Source organism: Typopeltis vanoorti, chromosome 25 (assembly GCF_054136105.1).
Source record: "Typopeltis vanoorti isolate ZY-2024b chromosome 25, IOZ_Tvanoo_1.0, whole genome shotgun sequence".
Lineage (NCBI taxonomy): Eukaryota > Metazoa > Arthropoda > Arachnida > Uropygi > Thelyphonidae > Typopeltis > Typopeltis vanoorti.
The window spans coordinates 43022836-43035818 of NC_143573.1; the positions used below are offsets into that span (position 1 = coordinate 43022836).

A 12983-nucleotide genomic window follows, 5' to 3' on the forward strand; every position below is an offset into this window, starting at 1 on the left:
AAGTTTTGAGAGAACTGAGCATAGCACTAAGGACAGGTATTTTTGGAAAGGCATAAGAAGTGATTAATTTGTATGTGAAATCCTGTTGCTTAGGCAAAATACTTTTAGAGGCAAGGCACCTCTACAACTCTTTTATAAACCAGCTGGACCATTTCAAGCTGTGACTACTCATATAATGAGAACCTTACCCACAACAAAGCAAGGAAATAAGTACATTCTTGTAATTATTGATGTTATCATGCTTTCCAGAAGTAGTAACTATGAAGGATCAAGACTGCTAAAACTGTAGCTAATAAATTTTTAAAGCTGATAATTTCAAAGTATGACACACTAGAAACACTTTTATATGATCAAAGAATAAACTTTAGACAGAATTAATGTTGCAATTAAGTAAGCTATTAAATATAAAGAAGCTGTTTACTACATCCTATCATTCTCAAACTAATGAAATGTGCAAAAGGCTAAATAAATAAGACTAAAATAGCTAATGCTAAATTGTTACATTGGGATTCTTACTTGCCACAAGCTTTATTTGCTTGTAAGACAGCTATTCATTCTGCTATTCAAGAAAAATGCTCATCTTTGCTTTGGGATTTGATCCTAATTTTTCTCCAAAAATCAAACTCGGGTTTTCCAGATACTGATGAGAATCTCGAGGATGTAATGGAAATAAATTCAGTTGTTCATGAACTTATAGCAGAAACTAGTAAACTTAGTTCCCAGAAAACAATGCCATTCATGAATAAGATTTAGAAAATATAAAAATAGTACTTTTAGATAATAATAAAATTAGGTAAAAAAGGCTTCAGGCCCTTATAGGATATTGGAAAAGCTATCTCCAGTAAATTTTAAAATACAAACAATCGAAGAAAAATTTCAGCCTGGGTGATCGAGTTGGTAGAATACCTGCTCTCCAACCAACAGGTGTTGAATTTAAATCCTGCCTCATGCATGGATGTTTGTAGAAGCCTGCTCTAAACAAGCATGTATAGCTCTAAGTTTATAAGACTTGCAAATATATTTTTAAAAAAAATACTAATTGTGCATTCTGATAGGTTAAGATTACCTATTAAGGAATGATAGTTTACTATGACATATTGAGTTTTATCCTTTATCCAAGTGTAAGCAAACAAAGTTTGTGCCTGAAGTACTTTCAGGACTGGGGCAACTCGTGGTACAAGTTCTCGTCACTTGCCTTAGTATACCACCTTTGCCACGAGTTGCCCCAGTCCTGAAAATACTTCAGGCGCAAACTTTGTTTGCCTATACTTGGATAAAGGATAAAACCCAATATATAATTAGTAGCATAGCAAAGTGAAAAAACTTCCATAAAAATAGTTTCCTATGCTTAGGAGATAATCTAAATAGAATGTTAAAGGATGAAGGTTTTCCTAACCTAAATAACAAGGAAATAAAATCTTTTAACGATAAAATAAGATATCGATCTAATTTGTCAGAAAGTTCAAGGCAACAAAGCCATAATAATAATAGTTACAAAAGAGCATAACGACAATTCAAATCATGAAAATAATTGTACTTTAGATGAGTTAATGTCTGGGTGTTTAAGGGTCAAAGCTATAACTGAGAGAAGACCTCCACATAGCCTTTAAAGAAATGTGGAGAACTGACCAGGTCTTCTGACCTAATTTCCAATCCTCACCTTCTCGTGGTGAGAAGGTGAGGGTCCTGTTACATAATAGGACCAACAATCTTCTAAAATCAACTTTGGAATTACCAAGGAATATCCGCCTTTCGCTCAGATCCGTTCATCCCGTTTATTCCATGATTGTATGGACTCCTTAAGATTCACAAAATAAATACTCCCTTAAGACCCATAGTTGAAGGCATCGACTCACCCACATACAATTTATCTAAATATCTCACCTCTTCCTTAAAACACCTCATAGGTAAATCCTCTTTTTACATCAAGAATTCAGCTGACTTTATTTCCAAGAAATAAACCTCAAAATTCAAAAACCTCAAACTGAACAAATCAGATATGATGGCAAGCTTCGATGTAGTTTCGCTCTTTACTAATGTACCAATCCAGGAGGTTCTCACTCTTCTCAAGAACAAATTATCAAAGAAGTTCTTCACTTTACTTACTCATTGTATAGACTCAGGCTACTTCAGATTCGAAGACAAGATCTACAAACAAAACACTGGACTAGTAATGGGTAGTCAGCTTTCCCTGGTACTAGCAAACATATTTCTCGAAGACTTTGAAGAAAAAGCAATTTTTTCGGCCACGCTGAAACCTAAAATCTGGCTCCGTTATATTGATGATGTTTTTCTTATATGGGAACACAGCCCAGATAACCTCAAAGTTTTCTTGGATCATTTAAATAACTTTCATCACAACATCAAGTTTACCTCTGAGCTAGGAGTTAACAATTGTCCTTTTTTAGACATAAAGCTAACTAGGAGTACTAATAATATTAAAATTTCAATCTTCAGGAAACCAACACATACAGATAGATACCTTCAAGCATCTTCTCACCACTACCCTCCACAGAAATATGGCATTATATCTACTCTTGCACATTGGGCCAGATCCTTATTATCAGATGACAAAGAGCTTCTAAATGAACTTAATTTCCTCAAAAGGACCTTTATCAATAAGCCAAAAAGTATTGAGAAACTTCTATTTCACCATCAACAAATCAATGAAGATTCTACTACCCCCACAGTTTACATCTCCTTACATCAGTTCCCTCTCCCCCAAACTGGCAAGAATGTTAAAAAAAAGTTCAACATCAAAACGTGCTTCTCTACTTTACTAAAAGTCCGATCTATCCTTAGTCATAAAGAAAAATATCACTATCTTCAGTTCCTAAAAGTATACAGAATTATTTGTAGTTGTGGTAAACCATATTATAGACAAACTGATAGATCAATCTTTCTCCATTTTGAAGAGCACAAAAGAGACATCTCTTATAAGAGAATCCGAGCCAGTACCCTAGCCAGCCACGTCTTGTTCTCTCTCTAAACTCTGATGAAGGCCGCCAATACCAAATAGACTGGAATCTAACTTCTAATATTCACAAGCGTTACGATGAACTTGAAAGATGTATCCTGGAGTCAAAAGAAATTGCCCTTGATTCTACACACATGAATAGAACCTTGGTTACAATTTACCAGACTCTCATAGCTCTGCTATTCAGTAGTGGCATTCTTGCGAGATCACACACATGCCTATAAATACAACTAGAACTGAAGCATGGACTCCAATTCAAACTTAACTACAGTTTTTGAAAGCTCTGTTGTTGTGTGTAATGTTTCTGTCGGTCTTTTTGTATATACCTTTGTGCTTTGACATCTCATGAAGTTGGCTTACCAACTAGTTGTGTCCTTATTAAAGTTAATTATCTCGGTGTTTTAAGTCATTAAAATTATTGAACATTATATATATATACACACACACACACACACACACTTGCTGTTACGACAGCCACTTTGTCACTTGAGTTTTGCTTTAAATCTCAGTGATGAGTGCATGTTAGTTGTTTTTAGAACAGTGATAACTAATAATTAAGGAATTGACAGCGTACACTACAAATATAAATTACATAAACTTTAATATATACTTCTGATATTTCGACAAACGTCACGTTGCCATCTTCTTGGGAACTTAATACAAAGACAAGTGCACGCAAGTACTACATAACAGTAAATGAGAACCGAAGCTAGGAAGCTACTGTTTTCCTAAAGTACTGATGATGAGTATACTGTACAGTGATCGTACAGTATACTCACTTGGGAAGTGACTAAGTTTATGAATCCTGCATTCAGAAAAGGTTACATGCTAAGCTATAAAGCAGGAAATTATAACCAACTTAGGAGTATACTGAGTTCAGCAGAATGGTATTGGCTGCTGGGAAGAATATCGATAGTGCATGGAAAATGTGTAAAAAATACCAAGAGCAGAATGTGTCCCAAAAGTTCTAAGAATAAATAGGGTAAGAGTCAAATGGATGTTTAATCTTATTAAACAAGAGATTTGTAAATATGGAAGGAATACCATGTGCATAAGAATGATGTCTGTTATGAAAATTAAAAGAGCAGTAGGAAAGAAGTCACAACTGTTGTAGAGATCTGAGTATGAAAGGAAATCTGAGGAATAAATCTGAGTATGTAAAGAAACTGGCACTGCAAGCTAAAGACAACCCATGAATATTCAGTCAATATGCTGCAAGTAAAAGAAAGAATGAATATTAAACAATAACTTTTCTGAATGCAGATGATGCGAGGGTAACAGATAACCCTTCACTGGATGAAGAAACTCAGGTGTATGAAGAGGAGATATTAGAGATGTTGCAAAAACTGAATAACAATTCAGTAATAGGGACTGATGAGATATCAGCACAGGGGCTAAAAGAGTGTTCAGCTGAACTGGCTATTCCTTTGACCAGGCTATATAATTTGAGACTCAGAACAGGGAAGATTTCACAGGAATGGAAAGAATGTATGGTAATCCCGTTGCATAAGGGTGGTGCAAAGACCAATGTATCCAACTATCGACCAATCAGTATCTGAGGAGTGATGAAGATTATTCAAATTAAGTAGATATTGAATCCAACATTGGATGTTGGATTCAATATCCACTTAATTTGAATCATTTTGCATTGCCAAAGTGAAGTCTTTTGGCTCTCTTTTTCAGTGGTGGTGAAGATATTGGAAAAATTGGTTAGGGCAGAAATGGGTTGACAGTGAATCTACTTGCTCGCAGTCTATAATAATGTTACCATTGAACTAGACAAGGGAAATGGATACACAATGATACTTTTGGATGTTGCTAAGGCTTTTGATAGAATACAGCATAGAAAACTGTTGTATAAACTGGAGAATATGGGTTTGGATTATAAAATATTAGCCTGGTTAAGAGGATGGCTGACTGACATATCAAAAAGTGGTATATGGGGAATGTGAGTCTGCAAAATTTAAGATAACTAGTGGTGTACCACAAGGATCAGTCCTTGGTCCACTGTTATTCAATCTGTACATTAATGATATTGGGAAGGATTTGACAAGCGACATACAGTTATTTGGTGATGATGCAAAGATATGCAGGGTAATCAGGAATACCACTCAAATACAGTAGTTGCAAAATGATTTGAATAGGCTGGAACTGTGGGCATGAGGAAAATGGATGTCAGTTCAATATCAGTAAATACAAAGTCATGCACTTTGGCATAATTAGATATCCAATGTCATATTATATAGCTGGGATTAATTACACTAGAAGAAACTGATCAGGCTACAGATCTTCGAATGTTAGTAGATAGAAAGTTGAAGTTCATGGGCCAAGTAGCAAAGATTTATAAGTTATTATGTGACACCTCCAGGGAGTCCAAAGACTCATGGAGAGAGGGCACTAATCTACAACTCTGTCTCCACCACTCACACCAACTACAACAAACCGCAACTACACCAACGGCATCTAAAACCATCCCTAGTATTTTCAAAGACAATCACAAACATCCATGCCCACGGCAGCATTCAAAACAGCAGCCTTTTGGCTGGAGAGCGGATACACTAACCACTCGGTCAACCATACCAGCAAATATAACTAAATTAAATAAAATAAAAATATTGCAAATATAATTAAAGATAATTGCAATGCTAAAACAAATTTTAACATGTAAAGATAAGGATGTCATTTTGCCTCTTTACAAGGCCTTGATAAGACCTCACTTGGACTATTGTGCCCAGGTCTGGTCTCCATTGCAATTCTTACCCAGTGGAGCATGTTAAAAATGATATTAGTATTGTGGAATACTGATTGAGAATTTATAGAATGCAGAACACTAGCAAACAAGAGAAAGAGAGGTGTATTATAGAGACTTACAAACTTCTGAAATGGTTATAAAGGATTTCAGTTGATGGAATTTTTTATTTAATGGAGAGTGGGAAAAGGAGAAGAGAGTATCCTTGGAACCAAAGAATGAATTCTGCTAAGGAGGTGAGGGCTAGATTTTTCTCTCATAGGGTAGTATGCGATTTAAATGGACTGCCACTGAATGTGATATGTGCAAGCAGTGTGAATGAATTGAAGAATAAGTATGATAGCTGGTGTATGTATTATTGTGGCCTCCCTCGATGAGTCCACAACTTCCTGCAGGTCTCTTAATAATAATAATATTGGTAAAAGTTGGTAAAAGAATACTATGCGGGGTGCTTAAGGGTCAAAGCTGTATAACTGAGAGGAGACCTCCACATAGCCTTTAAAGGAATGTGGAGAACCGACCAGGGCTTCTAAACTAATTTCCCATCCTCATCTTCTCGTGGTGCACCTTGTTGGGTATCTACCTGGATACTGAATGAAGGAGAAAAGAAAGAGCTTAGAAATGGAGGAAAGAGTGCTGTAAAAGGAGTTAGAGAAGATAAAGGTGACATGAAAACGGAAGAAAAAAATATCCTTGAAGTATCGAGTAATTACTTTGAAAAAGTGCTACATGAAACAAGCAGTGATGACAGCACAGTGGTAAAAAACACTGTGCCAGGAATGCAGTCAGGAATACAAATCCATACTTGAAGTAGAAAAAGCTATCAAAGGCTTGAAATGTGGAAAGGCAGCAGGAGTAGATGATATTCGACCAGAAATGCTGAAATATGGTGGCATAAATGTCTTACAGTGGCTGCACTGCATAGTTCAGAAGGCCTGAATAGAGGGATGAAGTCCCAATGATTGGAGTAGAGCTCTCATCACATATATAAAAAGGGAAATAAAACTGAATGTGAGAATTACAGAGGTATTTCATTACTGAGTGTTCCTGGCAAGATTTATGCAAGTATACTTGAGAAATGGTTGAGAAGAATTGTGGAAGAAAAGCTTGGTGAAGAATAAGAGCTGGATTCAGGCTAAATAGAGGCTGTCAGGATCAGATCTTCACTTTACGAGAAATAGTCGGGAAAGCATGGGAATATAACAAAGATCTGTATCTAAGTTTTGTCGATATGGTAAAGGCATATGACAAGGTACCAAGAGAGAAGCTATTCAATACCCTACAGTTATACGGTGTCAATGGGGCATTATATCAAGCAATACTTAGTCTTCATTTGAGTTGTAAGTCAGCAGTTAGAATTAAAGGAAGTACAGGAAGATGGTTTAATGTTAAATCTGGTGTGAGACAAGGATGTACATTATCCCCTCTGTTATTCGTTATCTATATGGATCACATTATGAAGGAAAGTGGTATTAAACATGATATCAGAATTGGAGATGTTAATGACAGCTCTTTGCTTTATGCGGAAGATGTTATACTTCTAAATATATTCATTACAAGATTCCCCTGACTAAATTGAGTAACTGTTGTAATAGATATGGTATGAAGGTCAGCAATAACAAGACAAAGACAATAGATAGAATCGTTGAAAATGTCAACTGTTTGTGAACGGAGAACCTGTGGAACAAGTAAAACATTTCAGCTACTTAGGCATGATTTTTAGTGAAGACGGTAAATTAAATATGGAAATAGATAACAGAATCAACAAATCTGGTATGGTAGGAAGTCAATTGAATAAATTCATATGGAATAAGAGAGAAATTAGTCAGAACACTAAATTAGCTGTATACAACACAGTGTTCAAACCAGTTTTAACTTATGGATCTGAGAGCTGGGTCAGAAGTAAAACACTTGACCAAAGACTAGCGACTGCAGATATGAGAGTCCTGAGAAAGATTAGAGGCATGAACATATGGCATCAATGGTAATATTATATTAAAAAGGAGGATATTAGGAAAGAACTTGACATTGTCAGCATCCAGGAATGCATTAGCAGAGCTAATCTCAGGTGGTATGGTCACTTAAACAGAATGGGCGAGAAAGATTAGCAAAACAAGTGTTCGCTGCCAGGTCAGCAGGAAAATGACCCAGAGGAAGACCAAGATATCGATGGATTGATACGGTACAAAGTGCCTTAGACGAAAAAATATAAGATCTGATAATGTTGGAGTCTTGACAAGTAACAGACCGATTTGGAGGAAAATTGTAGATAGGAAGTTAGTAATGATGTAAATTTTTCATGTAGTACCTGTACCCCCCCTCGAGGGTACATGGCAGGAATTAGATGATGAATACAATGTGTAGACCAGTTGGAATATACGATTGAAAGGTATTTAATTCTACAAGTTTGTGGACTAAATGTGAAGCAACTTCAACACATCTAAAGCATAAGGTTAAGTGTTAACTGCTAAGTTGCAGAAGTAAGTGTTCCCCACTTCCTCGATACACATCAAAATATCATAACTGAAAGCAATAGTAAATCACTTTTTAGTCTTGTCAATCAATAAAAAACTAGAACCTGTCTTTTATATTTCTAAAGGTCTTTTGCAAATCCATCTGAGCAGGTTACTCACCATCTTTATATTAAATCTGTACACTACCATATGTAAAAATGTGGCATCAAACACTGAAACAGGGAATTATGCATGTAGAAAAAAACAATAAAAAGAGCAAGGGCTAGACTGCTTATATGATCAAATCATCCTTGATAGTTACTTAAGCAAACCATTCATGAACTTCATATATGCAGAAACAACAAAACTCAATAGACAGAGTCCATCTTTCTACTACACATCAGTGTAATTTTTACTTATTGCTACCTTACACTAGATCAATAACTATGTAGATTCCCAAGATCTTCTCTTTCTAAGATATTATTCCTACAGAAAGTTTAACACTAGTCAAAGTGGGAGAAATTATGAAATCAGATAGGACAAACATTACAGTGATGCTGAATAAAACACTAAAAGAAGTCAGATTTAACTGATCAATGTCACACTACAGACTGGAACACAGCTGCTGTTATACAATATATGGCAAACAATTTTTTAGCATGTCATTTTAAGGAATCTGCAAGGTAATACACACCCACCTAAAACTCAACAGGAATCAAGGCTTTATATTACACAGTGTATAAAAGTTGCTTATTAGCATGTCATATTTTATGTTGTTTTCCAGTTACAACCTGAAGGCCAAGCAAAGGAACTGATAAGTGTCTACAAAACAACCTGTGAATTTTCTACTGTTTATAGAAGTATTAGCTGTTTCAATATATCTTAGAGTACATTAGTCTTTGCATTTGTATTCATTTTTGTGCCTTATTTGTAATTTATGAATTCATCAGCCAGTCAAAAAAAATTGCCTTAATGTCAATAAACACAGTCTTACAAGCTTTGGGATAAATATTAGGAAGGAAATTAGTTATATCACTGACATCTACGATCTATACAAAATTACATTCTTGAAGATAACATATTTCCATTTCTCTCAAAGTTTCTTCACTAAGCTTACTGCTAGTAATTCCTCCTTTGTTTCAGAATCAGCATTAAAATTGCATTCTTCATCTGTTGGTTCAACTTTGCCAGATGTAATCTGATGTCTCTGAAAGAATAATATGTATTATAATCAGCACACAAAGGTAATAATGCAATTGAAGCAATGCTAATTCATTTTATAATAAAATATTTATCATATTTATGCTTCCAAAACTTCCATATTTAAAATTTATTTGACAATTAAAAAATACTAAAGATTAAACAAGGATTTTTTTTTATTAACTTATTAGTTTTGCTCACACAAAACTAGCGACTTCTTCGAAGTTTATAACAAGCACAAAAATAAACAGATTTTGCCAACAATCATCTTCAGTCCTTACCTGATGATAGCTAATGCATAGCACATGACTTCATATTTATATTTAGGATGAATTAATTTATTTTCTTTTGTAATGATTTTTCAGTATTTGGACAACTTTGCTGTAATGTTTTTTTTTTGTGCTGGTTATGACCTCTAAAGCCACCAGTTTTGCGTGAGTGAAACTAGACAATTATAAAAACGTTTATAATTGTCTAGTTTATTTACTTATAAGTAAATAAACTAGACAATTATATATAATTTACTTATAGTCCTTAAATACAATTTATTTAAGGACTATGTAACAATTTAGTTTTCTTCCATCTCATTCTGAATGAAGGAGAGATGTCAACGGATCTTAGTGTCAATCTATATTAAGCCAATTCACAGACATAAGGCACTTCTTATGTTCCTGGATATGACAGAATGGGGTTTATTCTTAGGCAAACAGATGAGGATTACTATACTCTTTTTCAGATTATCTTGGAGTAGCGGAATAAGCTACATTTCCAGCTTTTCTTACCATTCTTACTATAAGCTTATGCTGCATAAAATAGTTTCTTAAATTTTTTTACATTATCACATCATGTGGTACTTTGTACATAATTATTTTACTACTTTCTTATTTGTTGATGCTAGAATTATACGTTTCATACCATTAAATTGTTACAGGGAACTTATTTTTGGAAAATGCAATTATCTATCAAGTGGTCTCTGCTGACTTTACCCTAACCATGGCAGAGATGACTGGTGGTGTTGGCTCTTGTATTTACTTGTGGTAGTCCTGATGAAATAGTGGGCAATATCGTGAAGCAAACAGCGGAACTGACAGGTGTAAGCAAGACAGCATTATACTAGATGAAGAAGGAACTGACCACGACAGGACAACTGCATACGCAGGGGAAGAAGAGGCCTAGCACCGTAGGACTATGCACATGCTCGGTAAAATACGACTTTATGCTGTCAGCAATTAGTCAGTAAATGCACGATTTCTTCCAAAAGAACAAAATTCCTATGATATATAAATTAATGACTGCTGTAAACAATGATGAAGATCCCCCTCACATTTCATTAACAACAACTTACTGGTTGTTGTTAAAGGACCTTGGTTTTGTTTATGCCACAAGAAAGCAATCGTCGGCATTACTTGAAAGGGAAGATATAATTTTATGGCATCACAAGTATTTGCATTCTATCAAGAAATATCTTCGCAAGGGACTAAACTTGGGTGAATGCCAGTCACACCAGCATTAAAGTTCTTCAGGACAACAGTAAAAAGTGCTCATCAAGGATTTCAAAAAATTACTGAGTGCACATGGAAATGTTGCATAACCCATGTTATTGAAGAAGAAAAATTCTCGGTTGATGGAATGATAGATGAGGTGGAGGAAAAAAAGTGTGTTTCATGGTAGATTAAGAGTGTTTATGTATATATTATTATAATAAAATATATCATGTTTGTAAATGTGCCTTGTGAAGAGTGAAGTTCACTTCATAACGTAAATAATCACTACTTATCTTAAGCTAGTTTATAATAAACTAGCTGACATCCACTTTGTTACAGCCTATCAGTTAATTCCAGAAAATCCAAAAGGCACAGTAATATAGAGTCATCTTGGCCATGCAATTTCATATTAGCAATCATAACGTAATGTTATAGGTACAATGGTGTGATTCGGGCAATGACAGCTTTTAGGGGATTTTCTACGCATGTGCTTAGTTACAAATGCAACACGCTTCACTGTTGCCATAGTAACAGTGAACTAATATCCCGCTACCTTCAGAAGCGATACGGCCGGTAGAATATTTTTTACTTCCAAGACAACCTGAAAAAGATAATAGCTGGATATATGGTGGAGCTTATATATATTAAGCATTCTGCTATCATTTTTGGATATGTGTTAGATATATAGAACAGCAACAGTCTAGTCTTGTGGGAAATGGAAAGGCATTTAAGTTTTATAGCTTTTGTTTTTAAATTTAAATAACTTCCACTCACAAAATAAGTTGCAAGCCTATATAATATACTAATACCATCAGTGGCCCAAGGATGTTTTTTCCATGTATATTAATTTTTATAATTTTTTTTTTTTTCCTTATTATTAATTATCTAGTCTGGAAATTCTATTCTAGAGACAAACATGGAACTTTTTTCAAGCCACCAATAAGCAAGACAGTGGTCTCCCACCTAAAGACAATCAAAAATATCCATGTCAATGACAAAATTCAAATCCACAACCTGCTGGTTAGAGGGCAGACATGCTTATCTTCGGTCAATTAAGCTGTTATTGCCAAAAGCAAACAATGTCTGGCAAATGTAGATGATTTAGTGTATGTATTTTAACATGTGTTTCTCGCACCTAAAAAAAGTTTTGTTCATACCACAAGTGTTATTTTAGTATTTCTTATTAATTTCCAACGTATTTATTTTCTTAAAAGAATACTGTTTTACCCAATTCTTAAATTAAATCTCATATTACATTCACTTACCTTAATCTCATAAATAGGATAAAAGAACTATAATTCAAAAAAGACAGTTTAATTAATATTAAAAAAAATACAATTGTTTACATAAAATTAGTTTAAAAAAGATAAGAGATATATCTTCTCTCTTTCACATAATTTAATTTCAGGAAAAAATGTGTTTCCAACAACAAAACAAATTTCTTTGCAAATAATTGCTAGGATTAACAGCTTCAGCTTTCCAATACATTCAACACAATCATTAATCTCGCTCTGACTCAAATTTAGCACTCTTCTAAATTATTCACCTTCAAACTGAAAGAAATATTCTTCTCCTACTATAGTATATCAGAAAAATTACTCTGCTTCAGAAATGTATCAATGAGGAGAAAATGCTCAGAACAAATTATTGGCTTTAAAGTTCTCTAAGTCCTTTCATAAGTGAAATAAATTTCTTTGTTCTATCAGAATTAATTTCCCTCACTTCTGCAGTATTAGAAGAAAACAATGTTCTGTCCAGAAACAAAAAAAATGTTCTTGACTCCACTTCCTTCCACTGACAGGAACAATTTTATCATTCATAAACTCCTTTCGGGTGCTTAAGTCAGAATCCCTGGTTGGGAGAACCAACCAGGGATTCTGACCTGATGTCCAAGCCTCATCTTCTCGTGGTGCATCCTGTTGGGTATCTACCTGGATAAAGAACGAGCATGGATTGGCAATTTGGGACTTTTTTCACCAAATTGTAACTTGACCAAATTGTATTCTTATTGGCTTAAGCCAAAATACAGAATGATGGTACAACATGATAGAATTTCATGCCAGCTGGGGAGTCACCCAGTTAAACAAGTCTGCCTTTCCACCTTTTGATGGCTTTTTCTA

General features: G+C 34.6%; 1 protein-coding gene across 2 annotated transcripts in view; it reads right to left on the bottom strand.

Annotated features, from left to right (window-relative positions):
• The window catches only part of LOC150092692 (nucleosome assembly protein 1-like 1), a 245547-nt gene that overhangs the window by 161371 nt on the left and 71193 nt on the right, over positions 1-12983 (bottom strand). For both annotated transcript variants that reach the window (XM_090414480.1, XM_090414479.1), the window contains exon 6: positions 9297-9386. In XM_090414480.1, the coding sequence (XP_090270606.1) occupies positions 9297-9386 (90 nt within the window). The remainder of the gene's footprint in view (positions 1-9296; positions 9387-12983) is intronic.